Source organism: Platalea leucorodia (genome assembly GCF_965183815.1).
Source record: "Platalea leucorodia genome assembly, chromosome: 5".
Lineage (NCBI taxonomy): Eukaryota > Metazoa > Chordata > Aves > Pelecaniformes > Threskiornithidae > Platalea > Platalea leucorodia.
This window is the reverse complement of record NC_138827.1, coordinates 71,654,680-71,675,324: the sequence shown is the minus strand read 5'-3', so window position 1 is coordinate 71,675,324 and position 20,645 is coordinate 71,654,680. Positions and strand designations below refer to the sequence as shown.

The 20,645-nt window shown below is 44.9% G+C and overlaps 1 protein-coding gene and 1 pseudogene across 3 annotated transcripts in view; both read right to left on the bottom strand.

The window, feature by feature from the left end:
- Positions 1-860: 860 nt before the first annotated feature.
- BZW1 (basic leucine zipper and W2 domains 1) lies at positions 861-10,944 on the bottom strand. Of its 2 annotated transcripts, none has more exons than XM_082313288.1 (12): positions 10,756-10,944; positions 10,090-10,163; positions 7,700-7,876; positions 5,253-5,347; positions 4,939-5,004; positions 4,524-4,659; positions 3,827-3,936; positions 3,540-3,710; positions 2,750-2,896; positions 2,293-2,431; positions 1,254-1,376; positions 861-1,000 (listed from the first exon to the last, which is right to left on the bottom strand). In XM_082313288.1, the coding sequence occupies exons 2-12, from the start codon at positions 10,151-10,153 to the stop codon at positions 969-971; spliced, it is 1,260 nt and encodes a 419-aa protein (XP_082169414.1). In that variant the 5' UTR covers positions 10,154-10,163; positions 10,756-10,944; the 3' UTR covers positions 861-968. The 2 variants fall into 2 exon arrangements, with proteins under 2 accessions (XP_082169414.1, XP_082169413.1); XM_082313287.1 differs by having other exon boundaries at positions 10,760-10,882.
- Positions 10,945-12,968: 2,024 nt separating this feature from the next.
- Positions 12,969-20,645, bottom strand: part of LOC309590329 (aldehyde oxidase 2-like) — a 48,212-nt pseudogene continuing 40,535 nt past the window's right edge. Inside the window, exons 31-33 of the transcript in view lie at positions 18,995-19,162; positions 16,344-16,426; positions 12,969-13,039 (exon numbers count right to left, since the gene is read on the bottom strand). The product of the transcript in view is annotated as an aldehyde oxidase 2-like (transcript). The remainder of the gene's footprint in view (positions 13,040-16,343; positions 16,427-18,994; positions 19,163-20,645) is intronic.

Here is a 20,645-nt window from a genome sequence, read left to right as displayed (position 1 = left end):
TCCTGAGAATTTCCACTGAGCGAATTCAGAGTTCTGGGGAGCAGATAAAGGGTTTGGTTTACCATGTCAACTGCCAGCATAAAATAATCTCTAAGCTTCAGGGGGAGGGGGGAGGGTTTTGTCCGCCTGACCTTCCCGCAGTCCTGCCTTACAGGGCAGCACAAGCAAGCTGCCCGCCCCGCCCCAGCCCTGCCAGCAGCACAGGCCAGGGCTCTGGGAAGCTGTCCGCTGGGCAGCTTCCGTGTGGAACATCCTCTCTTCCGCGAGAGGAGAGGCAGCAAGGCTCCCCGGGACCCGACGGCCAGCGGGCTCAGAGGTGCCGCCCTTCGCACCCCACCACCGTTACTGTTCACCGAACAGCTGCTCTCCAGGAGGACACCGAGCTCCCCGGAGCGGGGCAGCCGCCTCACCCAGCACGTGGAATAGAGGATTGCTTTATGCTGGAGGAATACTAAAGAGATGACAAAGTCCTTGGGGAGATGGACAACCGCCTACGACTGGGGTTACTTGGATTGAGTGTCACACCGAGTTACCACGCAAGCCATGGCCTCTTTGCTTTGGAGGCTTTTCACCGTTTAATTTGCAAACAGAACTGCCATAAATCTCATTCGCCATATCATGTCTGCTCAAATATAGATAGAAAACCCAAGGGGTAAAATGGATTTCATTGTGGAAGGCCTTAAATTACATTATTACAGTAGAAAATACAGGAGGTAGAATATAACTGAAAGGACAAATGCAGGTTAAGAGTCAAATCTAGAATAGCTCCTGTAAGCTACTTAAAACATGGTTTTAAAAACTAAACCCAGTATTTCAATAACTATAGAAAACAGTTAAAATAAATTGCCATGAGAGCCCTTATATCATGCTTGATACAGGGAGGTAGGATGTAAGAGTCAGGAGGACACATGAGACATGACACTTATCTACAGCTCCTGTTTGCTTTACTGAGGACAGCGTTTCACAGGTCAGTCACCCTCTTCAGCTTCAGACTCCGACTCTGGAAGAGAGAGACCTCATCAACCGGCTGCCAGCAGGTCAGGCCGCCCCAGCCCCCGAGTTCAGCCCCTGCCCTGCATCCCGCCGAGCAGCTGCTATGGATCCACGTGGATTTCACTGGCAAGCTTTTCTAGCCCATACTGGGGGCCACCCCTAGTCTCAGAGGGGCAATTAGCACCCTCCCGCCCCCAAACCAAGGCATTCCTGCATCCCAAAATGAACAAGCTCCACTTGTGAGCTAAGCTGCTGCTTACCTTCTTCAGCGTTCTTGAGCCATTCAACAAACTTTTTCATTTGCTCCAGAAAAACGCTCTTTCCTTTTGCAAGATGCGCATCTTTATACCACTTCAGGATGGGTTCTTCACTCAGAACTTCAGCTGTAAGACGCACAAGAGCAGTGTGAACACAGCAAACCACTGAATACCAGCTTCTGAGAGGCCCTGACTGGCAGCCTTTGCTTCCTCCCCAGAGGCCTGAGCACACGTACTCCTTCCCTGGGTACGGCTGGGCAGGACCTGCCCTGGGAGCGCCTCCCATTTTAAAAATTCCGAGAACCGTGCATTTCAGAGAGGCTGCTGGGGGTTTCCCGAGCACTCCATCTAGGAGCTGCACGTTCACTCCCGCTAACAGTCTTGAGTGTTTCATGGCTATTTGAGATGACGCACTCTAAGGAAAGCTTCAGTCAACTGCTAAGAACAGATGCAAATTCTTTAAAGCCCAAAGTACGCCACAGGAAGTGTTTAATTGTTTTTTACATTTTACAAGTACACTATAATCTTCAGTTTAACGTTTCCTTATGCTCCTGTGGTGTTTCCACACGTGCACAGTGTATTTTTCAGTAACACCTTTTAACAGCCATTTAACAGAGAGCCTGCAGCACCCCAGAACACCTCGGTGGTTTCAAGCTCGGGCTGTTCACAGTCAGTGGTCAGACAGAGAACTAAGAAAAATACGCTATCGTGCATCTTTCCCTAACTTAAAAGGGCCAAAGAGCCTTAAAATCTAAATTTAGCTTTCATCTACCACAACTCTTAAAATCTAGTAGATAGGCAGCATCCTTGTCTAGAGGAGTACTTCCCCATATGCCAAGGACAGCCACATCCACCTTTGCATTTTACCGCTCCATCTTTGCAAACAAAAGGTAGAAAATTCTTCAGCTCATGAAGTGCAAATGTTGCAGCACTGATCTTCCCTAAAGGTCTTATCGGGACTGAAGCATTCTGCAAATACAGGCTTTAAAAACCCAACCAACCAAAAAACAACGCCCCAAAACTACAACCCCACAGAAGTTACCTTTATAGAAGAGCACCACTATTTTCTGGAAGGCCTTCATGAAGTGAATGTTGTCATAACAATACTCCTGAATCTTCAACAGAAGAGTCAGCTCTGACTGACCTTGGGTAGTAAAGGCAGCAAGTAGAGGGCTGTATTGCTGTAAGAGGAACGACAAATTGGCACGCGCTGAGCATTTCACATTTATCACCCGACCAGACTGGTTTCACGCAGTTTCCATCAGCCACTGCTTAGAAATTTGCAACCCCCACCCCAGAGCGCTTCTGCAGAAGTCACACTGCCTTTGCCTCAGGAATGCGGACTATAATCCCACAGTTACACGGGGAAGAATTCCATCTCATGCTGTCTCTGCATTAGGGGGGTTGTAGGTTCTAACTTGTTTAAAAGGGAGCTGGAGACAGAGGAAAGCCCAAGCCCTACCCAACGGGTGCAGAAGTCCATACTTAAGTTACAGTACCTTCAAGTGCTTAATGGCTTGCTCTGCTACCAGCTCCTCCTTTTTGTTCCATTCCACCGTGCTCATTACACTTGACCAGATTATGGCTACCACAGTCTGTTCCGAGATGTTGTTTTTCTTCATCTCCTCCTTCACGTACAGGATTATCTGCCAGTCAGAATAAAATAAAAGAGTCGGCACACAGGCAACATCTGACACTAAGCTAAATTAAAACTTCTGTTCTAAAGGCAACCTAGGAGCCTTCAGAACCACAAACAACCCCCTTGATCATACAGCAAGATTCAGGACATTAAGGGAAGACTAGGAAGCTAATACCAAAACACTCTGGTCCTGATTTTAATTCTTAGTGAGAGCTAGGTGTTTAAGTTCAGTATTTAATTAGGCATATATCTTCAGACTAGTATTAGATGATATTGTATTTCAGATAATTTGAGCTAAGTTCCTACAGAAGGGAAAGGGAGAGAGAAGGGAAAGGGAGAGAGAAGGGAAAGGGAGAGAGAAGGGAAAGGGAGAGAGAAGGGAAAGGGAGAGAGAAGGGAAAGGGAGAGAGAAGGGAAAGGGAGAGAGAAGGGAAAGGGAGAGAGAAGGGAAAGGGAGAGAGAAGGGAAAGGGAGAGAGAAGGGAAAGGGAGAGAGAAGGGAAAGGGAGAGAGAAGGGAAAGGGAGAGAGAAGGGAAAGGGAGAGAGAAGGGAAAGGGAGAGAGAAGGGAAAGGGAGAGAGAAGGGAAAGGGAGGGGGGGAAAAAAAAAAAAAAAGCACACCTACACCCTTGTCTACAGACAAATACTTACATCCTTGAATGGATCTCCCCGGGACATCTGCTCCTGAAGTTCTTTCTGCAGCTCCTTCCGAGCTCCTATGGTTTGCTGGTTCCGAACATACTCAGAAAGCTCTTTTAGTCCTGCTTCAGTGAAGTACTTGGAGAAGTGTTCAACACTTTGTTTGTTGGCTGGGAAGAGTTCCTGAAAACAAAGTTTACAACTCTTTCACAAAAGAAGTGCACGTTGCATACTTTGCTGGTAGCTGCTATTTACTAAACTGGCTTAAGCAGTAAATCAGTAATTTCAGTGGTACTCACCATCAGCCTGTTATCCATGTTTACTTTACGAAGACTGACAGCCACTGCATTAATATCTTTCTCATTTATCCATGACTTGAACAGCTTGACTGCAAAAGCTGCAGAAACACCTGTGCAACAGAATAGTAATGTCGTTATTGAAATTCAAAACAAAGGGAATCATAAGACCTGAGAGTAGAGCGCCTAGTTTGTAAGACCCCTGCTCAAAGCACCAGCAGCTGTGCTCAGAGGCAGCCCTAGCACAGCCTGCAATGCCCCTGCCTGAGGATACCACAGCCTCCAGCATGTTGGACTTCTCTCACCACTCAGCATCATGAAGGCTTCCCATTACTAAACTCAACTCTCCTTGCTGCAATTTAGGAAGGAGCCTAAAGACATGACACACCTCCTGCATCCTGAAAGGTCCCTCTCCAAAATACAGCACTGCCTCGCTGGGCAACACTAGTGCCAGCAGCCTCCAGGGTCATGCAGGGAAGTCCTACACACAAGCTTTCTGAAAAGAGTGGATTTCTAAAGTCTTAGCAAGACCTTTCCAGGTTGCGAGGCAGCACGTTTACCTTTGCTAATCCTGTAGTAAATCTATCACCAGATGAAACTAGTGAGCTGCAGGGGTGTACTTTTATCACAATTTCCACCTACTCGTCACAATTCTGTCCTGCACCATCCTTCCCTAAAGGAGGAGTTGGGCAACGCTTACCTTCTTTAACCAAGTTCTCATTGTAAAGACTGTTGAGAATTGATGCATTAAGTGTCCCATTGGCTAGCAGAATACCCGTCAACATGGCCAGTTTGTTCCGCTCAGACTCCGAGAACCCTTTCAGGAACAGCAGCAACTGCAAGAGGAAGAAAAAAGTAAGAAGAGTTGCCATAAAACTACCATCTCTCACTAAAGTTTGGCTACTGCCTCCATGTTAGACACTTCTGTTTCAATCAAGCTATTCAACTAGCACAAGCACTAGTTCACCGGTAGTCTTCTCCACTAGTCACACAAGCTAGCTGTTCTTCTACTAACAACTTAAAGTGTTCTATTTTAATAACCCACTGTATGATATAACTCTTCTGTACAGAGTTGATTAACTAGCACCGTCTGCTGATAAGGACCTGCTCCATACCTTTTTGACTTCATCTTCAAAGCCTTTCTCCAGGTACTTGTAACGCCTGATTAGCTTGTTAAAAACCTAGAAAGATAGAGTGTCTATTATTTTTTGCTCTGAGCTATCATTTAATCAGAATCTTAAAACATTAGCTTCAGTAAAGTCCATCTGAACTCTTTAGAGCACTTTTAGCGTAGAACAGTGCTACTCCACCTCTTCTAGTAAGCTTCTTAAAGCCATGCATTATTTTTACCTAAACTTTCAACTACACAAACATTTCAGTTTTGACCACAAAACAGTTTAAGTTAAATTGTACTCATTTCAGAACTAACCTGAGCAAATGCTTGCATGGTTTCTAGGTCTTCCTGTGCTGCAAATACACAGACGTTTGTGCGTGTCATGTCATCTGCCAGGGTACCACCTGGGGCTAAAGAAGGATTTCAGCATTAGTGGCATTACTCCCCAGCAAGTAGTCTCCACAGCAAGAATTTCAATACCTGTAACAGGCAACGCTTTGTCCTTTCATGATGAACCGAATGACTGGATCACTGAAGACACCCCTACATTTCCATCTGCTCCACTGCTGTAGTGGAACTTTAAAATCAGTAGCTTAGATATGAATATTTAAATATTCTGACCCCCTACTGCTAACTGGATTGGCAACATATCTTGTTTACATATGGATAAGTTAACATGACCACATGAGCTCCTCTTCCCTTACAGGAAGCCACTAAAGCTGCTTCATCCTAGCAAGTGTCTTTTTAGTGTCTGCTGCAATAGTAATGCTTTGTAAGCAAGCGTCTTTTAAATAACAGAGTAAGTCACAACAGGAGATGAAACACACGGAGATGCATGTTCAAAATTCAGTGCCCCAGAGATGAGCTTGAAACTTCAGTCTTGAAAGGCACTTCAGCTTTTTAGCTGCTAATTAGAAGATGCTTCTTCACCAGTCCTATTCCGTTTAACAGACATTTGACCGGTAGTCAGGCTGCTTCACTAACTAGGGTGAATTCAAGTCACCAACTCCAGTGCCAGAATACCTCATCACTGATTTCTATGCCATCCTACGTATAAGGGAGATCCTTTTGTTATGAAGTCAGAAACATCACTTAAAGAAAGATGGAGATAAACATTAGTGGTAAGAATATTAAAAGGTGATAAGGCAACAGGATGCCATTTTTTATTTTGGCCTTGTCTGACTAACGATCAAAGCTAGTCTACTTAGCTACTTGTTACAGAGAGGGAGCTGAGTAAAGGACCCCCATATCACCATTAATGCAGCAATGCATTTTTCCCTTCCCCCTCAGCCTCACTCCTAGAAAGAGCACTTCCTAACACAGCGGGCACTGGTTCGGACTCTTGAATGTAAACCCACAGATTGTAACAATTTGGACATTAACAATTTCAAGGAGCGATGCTCCATGTGGCAGACAAGTTCACCTACTCATGCTACCAGCTCTTGTAAGATCAGCAAAAGAGCCTCTTGCCAAAAGGAGCATCACAATAACTTCAGTCAACCTAACACTGTTCTAATACACAGACTTGAGATAAGGAGGCACACTCAATGAAGTTAAACCATTTTGAAAGCCTTGCCTTTCAGCATTTGTTTGAGCAAGTTGCCTGACATTTCTACAGTATCGGCGTGAAGACCACTTAAACATGCAACAGATGCCTCCTCCCAGACCAGCCACCCCTACTGCAGAACTGCCTGACTGTGGCCCAGAATCAGGTATTTCCTCTCCTCCCGCTATGCATTTAGGTAATTTGAATTCTATTTCTGTTACACTACAGAAAATCTTCTGCAACTGCCAAATTCCTCATTTAAGTCCTCCCCCCCCCGCAACTATTGCGTAACAAATGCTAAAACCTGAGACAGACCTTTTCCAGTCTAGGCAGCCCACGTAAAGGGTCCTCATTACAGCCTGTATTTTAAATGGGTCCCTGCCATCTGAACCCCTTCTCACTAAAGAGGATTTAGTCAAGTAGGAAGTGTAAAGTCTAAATCTAGAAGTACCTTTTTTTTTTTTTTTTTACTACTTTTCAACCTCATTTAGCTTGATTTACTTCTTACCTGGTCAGTGAGCATCTGTTCTGCTCTTTGCTCTTTACACACAGTGCGCACGTGAGTTTACAAGATCTTTTGTCATCACGCTTCACTTCCTCAGTTCCCTGTGTTTTCTGCTGACTCGACCACCCTCTCATTTCTCACTCCCTGACATCTGCTAGAGCCCATGACCTTGCTATTGCCAACAACATACGATTTGTAATAGCATTTCCAGACTAAGCACATCGGATTCTTCTGTAAACAATATTACTTTCCAAAATAACAGGACGGGGTGCACAAAGTACAGGATCACGTCAGAATCTTTCAGGGCAACTCTGTTGGCCTTGTGACCGCAGACCACACACTTGAAACAAGCATTCATTCATCTCACATCAGCAGAAGGGAACTTAACTAGAGTCAAGATCTACTCCTGGTTAAAAAAGAAAAAAAAATCCAATATATTTTCCTTTAAGCCAAGTTTGTACAGTCTACACTTTGAAGAATGCAAACTGACTCAAGCAGAAGTGTGGTAGGGTATACAGAGTATTTCTACAGTAACCTGCTTGCTCAGTTAGTCAAGTCACTAAGATGGTCAGAGAGTTTACCACAGATAACTTAAACCCTGTTCCACACATTCAACGGGCTCTTTAGCAGAGTTTTTACACTGAAAGAAAACTGAGCTTTTGTAGAATCAAGTGAACAAAGGCTGACAGCAGCCCCATCAAAGGGACTTACCCAGCATTCCACCAGCCACCAGGATGTCAAAAAGCGTTTCTGCATAGCGGCGATAGTCAAGTTTTGCACCAGAAGCATCAAGAAACTTTGCTACTGCCTCCAAGTCAGTGCCAGTTTCGGTTAAACCTTGAATAATACAGTCCTGGAACTGAGTAGGGTCAAACCTCTCTTTTTCATCTGTAAAGACAAAGCATTGAAATGAAGTTGCCACACACAGCTGTTCGGTTTTTAAAGTCTGTCATTTTAATCTTACTAAAAAAAAAAAACAAAAACAAAAACCACAAAACTTGTACTGGCAAGCCTGAACTTAAACAGAACTGACATCTTTCCAGTCTTCCAAGACAACTGGTATTAACTGGCACAAATAGTGACTTAATAATGTAGCCTAAAATGAATTTCAGTGGCCAATATAGCAGTAAGTTTTACTGCTTTCACTCCCCTATTCAGTCAAGGCTGGGGGAAAGGCTATCAAAAGCTAAGATATTCCTTGGTTACCTCTAATTGAATTCTTACAGTATTTTCACTAAGAACAGTTGTTTGTGGTGATCATTAGCTGGCTCTAATAAAGATTAGCTGACTTCTCAGTTGGATTCTTATACCCCTGTTCACATGTTAGATCACTCCCTCCAAAAAGAGAGGCTTAGCTACATGCTGGAAAGCAATTCTCAATACGTGCTCCTACAACTTTGTACATTTGACTCCGTTACTCGTGTTCCACTTCAGCCCTGTGGGACCTTCACTGTTTTGGATGAAATATTCTGACTGAAAAGATGGATACTGTTACCGTGTTAGAGCCAACTGAGACTACTTCCTTTTTTGCTATGAAGACCATCCCCTCCTCTTAATATGGAGTTAAATGAGTCTGAAGCAATTGCCTTTCCTCAAGTGCATGGGGGAAGTGTAGAAATCTGAGCTAACTTCTCAGTCTTCAATAAACATGAAATGATAGACTCTAACTGCAGATCTATTAGCATCCTTTCTTGTTGCTAAAGCAGAACACATGCTGCTTCGCATCTGAGATACATGGGTGGATTTGTTGCATACTAACTGTGCCTTACCCATAGTGAAAACAAGGCTATGATCAACTGGTGTAACTAACAGAAAGCCTTAAATGGAAGAGGTCTTCAGCTTTACTCATGTCAACTTGTCTTTAGATTATGCAAACCATGAGAGGAAAAGCTTCCAAAGAAGCAGAACTCAGCTGCAAATCTTACTTTGAGTGCTGTCTGTAACAGCTTAGCCAGTTTTGTTAGCATCTATTAGCAACCCTTCTGTAAGGGGCATACTAGTGTCCTTACATTCAATGCAAGTATCAACATGTTGGTAACAGCTGGGTGAAGTCTGGAAATACCGCATCAGTTATTTTCCAGGACAGATCCATGAGGCTCATTGTTACCGCAGAGTTGCTTGGAAGCCAAACTACGGTCAAATGCTTAAAGAGAGACAAAACCCCAGAATGCTAGCATTTCATCTGCCGGACAGACTAAATCCAACTCTCTCACTTCAACAGTTTCTCAAGGTACTTTTACTTTAACATTAAAATAGGTTCTGTAAGTCAGCATGTACTTCTGTACAACTTAATTACTATTTCAGTATGTACAGCATCCTTAGCATTGCCAATTTGAGCTGGAATGCTGCTAGTATATCAATAAAACAGTATTAAACAGAAACTCTAAGAGCTGTCCCCACTTCCTCTTTAAGTTTAAGAAAACACCACCAGAACACTACATTGCTCATCACACCTCTTCAGTCATCAGCTCTTCTTATGGGAGTAATTGTGCACTTGCACATCCCACATTTTGGGTTTTTTTCTGGTTTGTTTGGGGTGGTGTGGGTGTTTGATTTGGTTTGGTTTGTTGGGGTTTTTTTTGGTTCTGTTTTTTTGTTTTTGTTTTTTTTTTTTTTTTAAATTTAAATTTAAATCAAGTATTCTTATAGCATTAAGAGGACAATGCAACTTTTATCAGCTAACACTGAAATTCCTACTAAGTTAGATACTCCTTAGATGTACGTATTAACCTGCAACAATCCTGTGCTGGAGTTCCCCTGTAACTCGGGGGTACTAGATACTTCTGCTTTCAGGCTAAACAACACTCGGTACGGTTCTAGAATGACCGTTTCTTAAGCCAAGGTTATCATAGTAAATGCAGCTACAATTCTTACTGCCAAAATATTTTTTTATTTGTGCAGAGAACATTCTAGCACCCAGAGTTAGCCTCAAGACTTTGTATTTAGCGTGGTCTCATTTAAAAAATTATGAGAAGAGCATAAAGGCATTATTTTGTTTATTGACAGAACCCGATGATGTTTTACTGGGGGCTCTCGACAAAAGGCCGCGCACACAGCACCGACAGCAGGCACTGACAGCATGCGCGCTGCAGCTAGCTTACCTCTTTTTCTGGTTTTAAAACGCTGGCCTGATAGCGTCGGCTTCTGCGGCTTTTGATTATTCATAAAAGACACCCTGCAAGGAAGCAGAAACGCACCTCAGGACGCTGACGACGGAGCCTGCCCGCCCCGCCGCCCCCGGGGGCCCCTGCGCGCCCCGCTGTCGGAGGCCGCCCCGCCAGCTCCCCGCCGGCCTCCCCCTCTCGGCGGCCGCTCCCAGCCCGCCCTGCGCTGAGCCGAGCTGCGGCGGCGGCACCGCCTGGCCCCGCGCCGCTCCTCCTTCCCTTCCCTTCCCCGGCCTCCATTTTCCCCGCGGCAGAGGGCCGCTAGCGGCGAGGCGCCGGCCCCCGCCCCGGCTACCCGGCACGCACCGGGCCTCTCCGGGCGGAGGCGGCGGCAGGGCGTTGGCGAGACCTGCGCGGAGCCGGGGCCTGCGCGGAGCCCGCTGCGGCGGCGCCCCTCGCCCCGGCCGCACAGCGCGGAGGCGGCGGCTTTGTTACGGCCGCGCCCCGGTGCCCGTGCAGGGCAAGATGGAGAGCGCGGCCCCCGCCTCCACCCGAGCGCGGCGCGGCCGTTACGGCCTGGCCTCGCCTGGCGGCAGCCGGCCCCATCCGCCCCCCGCCGGCGGCGCACGGCGGCCGCCCCGCCGCCCCGGCCCCTCTCCTCACCGACTTTAAGGCAGAGAGAAAACGCCCGAGCGGCCCGGAGCGGAGACGGGCGCGAGCAGCGGCTGCGGAGGACGGCGGCGGCGGCGAAGGCTCTCCCAGCGGAACCGACGCCAGAGGAAGAGGGGAGGGCCGCGCTCACGCCCCGCCCGGGACGGACCATCCCGCTCCGCCGGAGAGGACGGCGGGAAGAGGGCCAGGGACGGGGCCCGGGCTTCCCCGGGGCCGCCTGCTCCCAGCCGCCGGCCCTGCGCCGCGGACCCCACCGGCACCGAAGGGTGCTCTGCTCCGGCGCTCCCCCGTCCCCGGGCGGCGGAGAGCCCGCCTGATCCCCCCTCCCCGCGAGTGAGCGCGCCCGCCCCCCCACGCCCTCCCGATTTACCGTCACACGCAGGCGGCCGCCCGCTGCCCCGCCGCCCCCGCCCGCACCGGAGGGGAGCGGCCGCGCCGCAAGCCCCAGGCCTAGGGAGCGGCGGCCCCCGGTGGTGCCCAGACCGGGCGGCCCGCGGGCGGCTGCCCTCTGCGGAGAGCGGCCCGCGGAGCGGAGCCAGACGAGAAGTGCCGGGGGCAGGAGCGGGTCCTGCTCTGCACGGGGTTTTGGCAGCCCGCTGGGTGCAGGGGGAGCCGCGGACTGCTCACAGCAGGGGAAGGTCTGCAGGGAGCAGGGCCCGCTCCCCTGCGGAAAGACATGATCAGGCCCTGAACATCACCGCGCACCGTTCCCTCCTCGGGGCTCAGGCTCTGCCCTTCCTGGGAAGTGTCCCAACAGCAGATAAGTACAAACAAGACAACAGAACAGAGGCTGCTCTGGAAGAGGAAAGAATTTCTGCAAAACTGTCATAAAACAGACGTTAAAACATAAAACCGTACCAACATCACTCGGGCAGCAGCTTGCCCAGGGAGAAGGGAGCAGCCGGCAGCTGTGTGAGCAATGCATGCTCCGTGTCTGCCAGCAGAGATGAAATAGTTCGATAATAAGCTGATTTCCAGTCGAGGTGCTGTTTATTTGCCTGCAAAATGTGCAAAAGGCTGATGCTTGCCAGCATTGTGACAGTTGTATTTCATAAATTTAACTGCAATAACATGCCGTCCCTTTCCCAAGCTGCTCAAAAAATTATGTAATTTGTTTTTGTCTTTTCCGGAGTAGTTGTTCAATATTCAATAGCATATTGATTGGATGTGTAAAAATGGGAAGCCTGTGCAATCAGGCAAACAGCAGTAAGTAGAACAACTGATAGGGTATCAGCATATTAGTTCAGATGCTAAGGAAGACAACCTCAGAAGTACCCAGGCTGAAAACTGGGCCCCATCAACATCAAAGGGAGCGCTGCTATTGATTTCAGTATTTTAAGATTTCACTCCTCATCTTGGAACTATTTGTTCAGCAGAAACATGGCTTTTAAAGGGGAAATTACCAATCAATATATTATATTCTTTCCCGTTCATTGGATTATTTACCAAGAGCTGTAAAGCTTCCTGCCAGGGTACATTGACTGTGTTTTAGAGGGGCTGATGTCTTAACTGATTAAGCTTAGAAAAATCAGACTCATAAAACAGCTTTAGACAAAGCTTATGTCAAGCCATTTTTCTTGTTCATTTAAATAGAGAGTAACTGGCAGAAAATCTGCTAGCCCAGACCCGATTCTCACTTTCAAATGGATTAGATATTCCAGTTTCAGATTTGTTTCATACCGTTTACTTGATGTGTGTATCAGAGGGATCAAAAACATTAATTATTACTGTGTTAAATTTATGCCCAGAATGTCCGTTCTTTATTAGCGCCTTGATGAGCATTTACGTTAGGTGCTGTACAAATATATATATACAAAGAGCACTCTATTCCAAAAGGCACATTTGACCATTGTTTCATTTGTGCATTCCTCCAAATAAACCTGGTTTTCCATAGCTATCAGAGCTTCTGTATGTTTACTAGGTCTCTCTTTTCTTAGGAGGAGAAGTTATAAAAGCTCATGAGGCTTTACAATTTTAATCTCACACCTTTGTCAGTACCATGCCTGCTGCACTATTAGGTACTAGATTTGCTGTTACAGTTGTAATAATTTCTTTCTGCCTCAGATCCTGCTGCTAACATCGCCTTATAAAAACTTTGTGTATTCTAGTCTATACAGACAGAATTATTAGTTAAAAGCTACTCACAGCTGACATAGAACAAGGTTCCTTAGTTCCAGAAGTGCAGGCCTTCTCTACTGCAGTTAAAACACAGGTTCTTTCACTAGCAATTATAATAAGAGGTCTCGTCCTATCTTCAGGCTGTAGAGCACTCTGTCTGTTAGCAGACAACATAAACAAAACCAGTATATTAGCGCAGGTTCTTTAAGTACTGTCTAAAAAACATACGCTGCCAAACTCGCACACCAGCACGTAACTGGAAATGTCTACCAGACTGAATATAACAACACGCAACATACATGCTGATACAGGACAGGAGATGCAATTGCGACTCAGTTCTTTGCTCCCCAAAAGGGCAAACCACTAAACTAACGTAGAGATTGCAAGCTTCCCTCTAGACCTTGCACAGCTGCCAAATTTCCACCAGGTGCAAAGTATAATGTTCCTTTGACTGAAGCTCTTGAAATGACCAGTTATCAGGTGTATAAACAGAGCAAGTCACTGTGCTTCAGGAGGGCAAAGTGGGGTCACCTGCACAGCCATGACTTTTTAATTAAGGTCATCCCCAGCCCTATTTCTTTTTTATCCTAACAAACCACTTCCTTGGCTGTGAAACTTTTTGTCTTGTCTGGCCTAGCAGAGAGGTGGTCACACCTCTCAGCTAAATAGTAATTTTTCAGAAGAAAGCAAGGAGAAGCGTTGTACGGAAGATGGCTCTTCCATGCTTATGAGAGCCTCAGCTGCAGTAAATACCATTTCTTTAGATGAATATGTTAGGGGCTGTATCGGCCCCATAGAGGTGAGGCTGATGCAGCTCCATTCCCCAGGGTCCAACCAGCAGCAAGGCTGAACATCTATTCTCAACAAGCAAACATGCAAACACGTGTGTAAAACATATAGACACATAAACGCAGCTGGCCACACAGATCAACACAGACAGAAACATTCCACGCGTGTGTAGACACAAACAGCACCCATGGCCTCATCCTGTTCCCCTCTCTGACTGATGAGCATGAAGGCCTCTTAGTGGGAGGTGTACATATACACACACACGTGTGTGTGCACACTGAAGACCCCTCCGGTAACAGGACTTAGACACTCAGTCTGTCCCATCCCAGATCTCCCCCCTTGCTGTCACCTTTACGTAAGACCCCCAAGGCCCACAGCCCCACTCCAGCACGTCTGTTGCTACAATATACATTGCTTCAGCAGCTTAATGCGAAAGCACCAGGCTCCCCGAGTCACACGTTATGAACTTCAGGCTCAAACACAGGTCATTCTTATTGTCAATAGGAGCCAGATTTCATCTCACACCATTTTCATTGCTATTTTTTCCTTGAAACAATATTGGTTATAGATCACAGTGTCACAAAATAGCAGGACAGTGCCTTACAAATTTGCTTTTATTGAAGACATATTTAAGCAAATTGCAGTTAGCAGCCCAATGAAATCCCCAAAATACCACATTCAAAAATACCCTAAGGGAGACCACATCCAGAGGGAGGATTTTCATCTTAATATTTGCAAGTATTTCTTCATACATTCTAAATCCCAGGCACTGATTGCTTTGGTACTCATTCTAAAATGAGAGCATTTGCCTAAATTACAATTAAATAAAAAGCCAACAAGATAAATCACAGATTATGAAAATCGCATTTTAAGGAAAGAAACACAAAGACATGATAGTTCCTGCTGTCAGCTCCTTGAAGTCTTTGTTATTAGAAAATTGCAAAGCGTATTGCTGGTTGAGCTTTTCCCATTTGCTCTAATCTCTCACAATTTACCAAGAGAAATGAACAGGAAAGCTTTACCAATATAAGCTAGCAATTTCCTCATTACTTGTAATATTAATTTATTTGTAAAGGAATAAAATCTTATTGTACCTCTACAGATTTAGATTAAATATGACTTATTTGAGGGTGTGTACAGGTCACACTCTCTTCTATACTATGCTAATTTAAGCCTGCACTCTCACCCTTAAAATAAATGAAAATAGTCTAGATTTATGTTTATGTAAATGAGTACACTAATGCACTAATGCAATACCTGTTGAGTATTTCCAGAGTTATTTCTTATGCTAGTGTTTTGTGTACACAATGATGTTGTTAAATGTGTTCTTACCATTAATTTTATTGCTTTGAACTATCAGATGCAAAAGTGGAATATTCATTTGTATGTATACCTATGTTGGCTCAACTCAGGTATTTCCTTTTCTCCCCCTCAAGCACCTTTGCACTTGCTTTTCAGTTTCCTCTCCTCATGGGGAAATGCTCCATAAAGATTCATACAGCTGCCACTGCATCACTTTAAAAACCCCTTTCTAAAACAATCTCTGTCAGAGCGCCAGTAATGTTGTTTGGCTGAGTTAAACTGTGAGCTGACACACCTATTTTTAACAATGAACTTCTATTGTCATTGTTTCCTCTCAGCCCTGCTCCCCTCCACCTTTTCAGCTCAGTCACCTGCTGCACATCTGTTATGCAAACCTGCTGATGGTTGCAATGGGCAACGCCATTTCAAAATTAATGTTTTAGATAAGAAGACAATGAGGTTTTATAGATGTGGTGGTCTGTCCTCCCATATCTTTGCTCACTAATCTATGTTATCCCAGAAATCCTCACCTCTGTTATGAACTTCACTCAAAGCTGGTACTGGGAACCTGTCCTGCTATTTAACCCTTCCGACCTCCAGTACACCTCCCTCACCTTGTGCCCTCTCCTTACCTACAGACGAATGCATCAGCTATATCCTACTTCACCACCAAAGGAAGAGCAAAACTGTGGGTAAGGCAAAGGAGAGGAGGAGCGAGCACTGACAGTGCAGTGAATAGCAGTGATTTTATTCCAGCTCTGAGAGAGGTCGAGGTCAATAGTGGTTCAGAGAGATCCAATGGCATGGAGCAGGCCTGAGATGGGCTGCCAGGAAGCAGAGCGCTATCCTAGAGTATTACTGTGGTTACTGTGGTAGTAATAATATATCAGTGTCTAGAAAACATTTGGCAGTAGGTACTTTTAGAATCTCTTTTCTACTGTAATATTGATACATTGCCCATCACTAATTTGTACAGTGTTGAATTCTGATCTTCGGGATTTTCATGCACTAGAAGAAAAGAAAGAGTGGATAACAACAGTTGTGAATCTCAAACTGGACGTAGAAGTGGCAAAATGGTACTACTTGTGATCTGCTCTTCCATTGCAGATATTTTCAAAATTGCATGCAAATTCTTTGAAGTTCATGGGGTAATTCCAGAACTATTCCAGGGTAGCATAGAACAAAATTTGATTTAGAAATAAATGTATGTTTCAAAATGAGAGGTCTCTTACTTGGCAGGACAATAGATCTGGTGCTTATATCTTGTTCTACAAAGACAGATATCTATATATATCTGTGTTTCTAAGTATTACAGTTCTACTTCTTTCTTGCAGGAATGCTTTCAGTCAGTAAGTGGCTGAAGGAGTCACCTGGTTGTTTGATATTTAGGAAAGCAGTATTAATCTATATTGACAGCCCATGGCTTATAGGTTCCAGGTTTATCTTCTGGAATCTGAAAGAAAATATAAAGAAAACAACATCATTTTGCTAAGGAGAAAGAAAACTTACTGTAATTCACAAATGCGTGTTCCTTATGAGCCATTTAAATGTCATTGCATGCACAAATCCCCACTTTCTCATGTTATAAAGGGTTGTGAAATCAACCAACATACCTCTAGTCAGCAGTGACATACTTGTAATTGAACAGGTTATCAAGTGGATATCTCCATAGCACAGGTGAGCTCACAGCCTGAAAGGCTCAGATTAGAGGAACTGACATGAGGTTCCATGATGCAACATGGTTTAACGAGACTGCGTTAAATCATGGAGGCCATGATGTTTGCAAGGAAATCCTACATTTCTGAGGGCATTCCTGGAGATAGAACATCACCTCCCGATGACTGGATAACAACTTCACCTTTATTTAAATTCTAAGCTGTTACCAAGTGCTTGCACAACACCTAGCCCACAAAGGTTCTTGATCTCGATTATGACTTCTATTAATATGAGAAGTTTTATCACTGTGAAAGACTTGACCGCTGGATATCCTGCACAGAAGGAAACAGAAGTGGGTGGATATGGAATTCACAGCCCCAACCTCCAGGCAGGCTGAGGTCAGGGGGTCTCTAGCTGGCTGCCATTAGAAGAGATAGGGGCCTGCAGGTTTGCCTGACCCAGTTTGTGTCCCTTTTCATAGAGAAATTTTCAGCCGAGGGTACAACACCGTTGCTCAAACTCAGGTCCGTGGGGCTTTTTAAGTTTAAAGCTTTAATTAATGGACCTTATCATACTTTGGTCTGGTGTTTCCTATTATCCAGGCTGCCAAAGTGTTTGTTTAGTTTGCTTTCTGACTGGATGTGGATTGAGGGGAGAATGGCTGCTAAACTTTTGCTGGTTTTCTGTTTGATAATTGCTCCTACCCTTTCATTTTTTATTCTTTTTTTTTTTCCTCTTCGACTTATAAATAAACAGAAATTTCGGGCAAGTGACAATGTATTAAGCAACTCCAGATATATCTACTTTTGCAGTGCCAAAAGGATGAGTGCAGTGGAAAACCTGTTCAAGTGGCTAAAGCTATTACATCAGAAAACAATGTCATCGTTCCCATCTTGCCCTCCTTTCTGAAGAAACTCTTGTGTGATCATTGTTGGCTAGGACAGATAGGGGGAGGGAAGTTGGCTCCTGCCTCATAGTCTTACGAAAATAAGTACTCTCCAGCAGGCTACTTCTCTGTCCTGCCAACCTCTTCTAGTGAGGGAAGTGCAAGATACAAGGAGAGCAGACTGAAGACAGTACTCTGGAAAGAAAGACAGAGAGAACTGCAAGGGTGAGAGTATATTTTCTTGCCATTCTCATTTTGAAGAAAGCAGAGGAAAAGCACACAGATAGTTATCCAAATAACTTCAGCGATCATGGGGGAAATTTCAATAAAAGGGCACAGTCCACCAGCTGTGGGTACCTGTTCCATCTGTGTGAGAGGGGAGATATTAGAAGATAGTGCTATGTCAAAACCAGCCAAAGTTGGCACTGTGTTGCACTTTCAGAGTGGGGACCTGTACCATTCTCAAACCTACACATCAAATCTACAAAGTAGTTACGGTGCCTGAGATAGGCAGAAAATAGGCATCTTGCATGTTTGTCAAAAAAAAAAAAAAGGCAGAAGATTGGGGTATTTAAAATCCATTGTCCTTCTTAGGCCCCATCATTTCAGTGTCTGCTGAATGTCTCTTCATTTCAGAAAACAAAGAAGAGAGAGCATGACCTGAAGGTCAAGATGGAGAGCTCTCATAAACCCAGCTGGAAATGGATTGCACAATGGGAAGAATCATTGCTAGTCTCTGCTTTTTTATAAAAATCAAGGATGTGTTCACTCAAGCAGCTCTAGGAATACTTCTCAGATCATGACACAGAAAATGAGCTTATATGAAGTAACTGGGACCTAGACAGTTTAGGCCTTTACAGTGAATATCTTAAATTTGCACCCTTAGATTCTGTGGATGCCACTGTCAATGGTGATGCTTGCATGGAAACATAAATCTAACATGTTTTATTTGGGAGTGCTCTTGTACACCCAGCCTGTGTTCTAACTCCATGTTGTGACAAGACCTGGATGCATATGAGCCCGTATTTCCATCTTGCTGGTTTTCAAGGAAGAAAAGAAGGAAACTGGGGTACATGGTTCAGAGTGGTATCAGTCTGGACCAGAAGCAGAGGAGAAGGGATGGAGCACACCTACTAAGTGTCTAGACATAGTCATAATTTCTAATAGAGATGCAAATAAAGTGGCACTAAAGACAAAGTCAGAGTATAATCTGAAAAGAACTTTCAAGAGCTTTTAGATTAAAGGAGATATATAAATTGGAAACATTACCACTGAGGAAACAGCACAGGTTCCTCAGTTCTGGACTGTCAGTTCATGTTGCTCTGTCAACATAGCTGAGCAAATGATTAAACAAAGTGCAAAGCTCTGCTAATTGTGGTATGTTGAAGAAAACACTGATTAGTCTATGTGCACAGTCCATTCAGATTAAAGAGAATTGAGGAGTTGGCTAGCTCACAAAAGGAATGAAAACAACCTTACCACCTCAGTAAAGACATCATCACAGGCCATGCGAATCTACTCAACAGTCAAGGGGGTCTTCAGTGTGAAGTCCAGGGGCAGTCCTCTTTCTTTCCGTGCAGCAGCCACTGCATCTCGTATTGCAAAGAACACTGAGCTGCCCAAGAAGGATCTGTCCTCGCCCATGCCCTGGCAGAGGAGAGAGGCAGCTGGAGAGACTGGCCTTAGAAACTGACAGCAGAGTTAAATCAGCACATCTCCGCTGTAGTTATCTGAAATACACTGAATCACACCAGCTCAGTATTTGGTCATGTCCAGCATATTTGGATTCAACAATTTTCCTTGGATGTTTGAGAACTTTCAAATCAAGAAAACATCAAGGACCAGGATTTGGCTGATGGAGATCATTTTAAAATTCACAATACAGCTACACTATCAAAAAAGCTTCCTGCTGGGACTTCAGTGCTCATATTATAAAGCCATGAAATAACTCATGATTTCTCACATAAACTACATTTTCTATATCCAAGTGGAATTAATTCTACATGACGAAACAGAGGAAGACAGACACCCACCCCTACTGCCCCCTTAGCCCCTCTTGCATGGATAGAGTTTGTGCTGTCTAATTTTGATAAGAAATGTGCCCTTTGTCTCTATCTATTTTCTTCATGTGGAAGACTGTTTACTCATTTACACCGTGTAAGGCCATAAGAATATGGAGTGGACTTTCTTCTGGAAATTTCCATTCCTATATGTACTGGTTTTCGCTGGGATACAGTTAATTTTCTTCGTAGTAGCTGGTATGGTGCTATGTTTGGAATTTGTGCTGAACACAGTGTTGATAACACAGGGATGTTTTAGCTGTTGCTGAGTGGTGCTTACACAGAGTCAAGGCCTTTTCTGCCTCTCAGACTGCCCCACCAGCGAGCAGGCTGGGGGTGCACAAGAAGTTGGGAGGGGACACAGCCAGGGCAGCTGACACCAGCTGACCAAAGGCATATCCCATACCATATGACGTCATGTTCAGCGTATAAAGCTGGGGAAGGAAGAAGCAAATGGGGGACATTTGAAGTTATGGTGTTTGTCTTCCCAAGTAACCGTTACAGGTGATGGAGCCCTGCTTTCCTGGAGATAGCTAAACGTCTGCCTGCCAGTGGGAAGTAGTGAATGAATTCCATTCCTTATTTCACTTTGCTTGCACATGTGGCTTTTGCTTTACCTATTAAACTGTCTTTATCTCAGCCCACGAGTTTTCTCACTTTTACCTTTCCAATCCTCTTTCCCATCCCACTGGGGGCAAGTGAGTGAGCGGCTGTGTGGGGCTGAGCTGCCTACTGGGGTTGAACCACAGCACGTTGTTATAGCCCCTTTAGATTCAAGGCTGGAACAGTGGGCGTTCCTGTCTTTTAGTAGCCAGAGACCTACGCTCCCCTTTAATTCTCCTTTTATTTTGAGGTTCTTTGTTTTTTTGCTCTTATTTTGAGGCTATGAACAGTGCTCTATCCTAGTACTGGGTGCCTCCTCAGAGGATGATGTACCCTTAAAACAGAAAGAATGGTGCTCTGCAATGGCCAACGGAAGAACTGGGCTCTATTCCCATACCTATCACGTTTCCTGTGAGATTCTATAAAGTCACTTAATCTCTTGTCTCATGACTTCTCTGCCTTTAAAA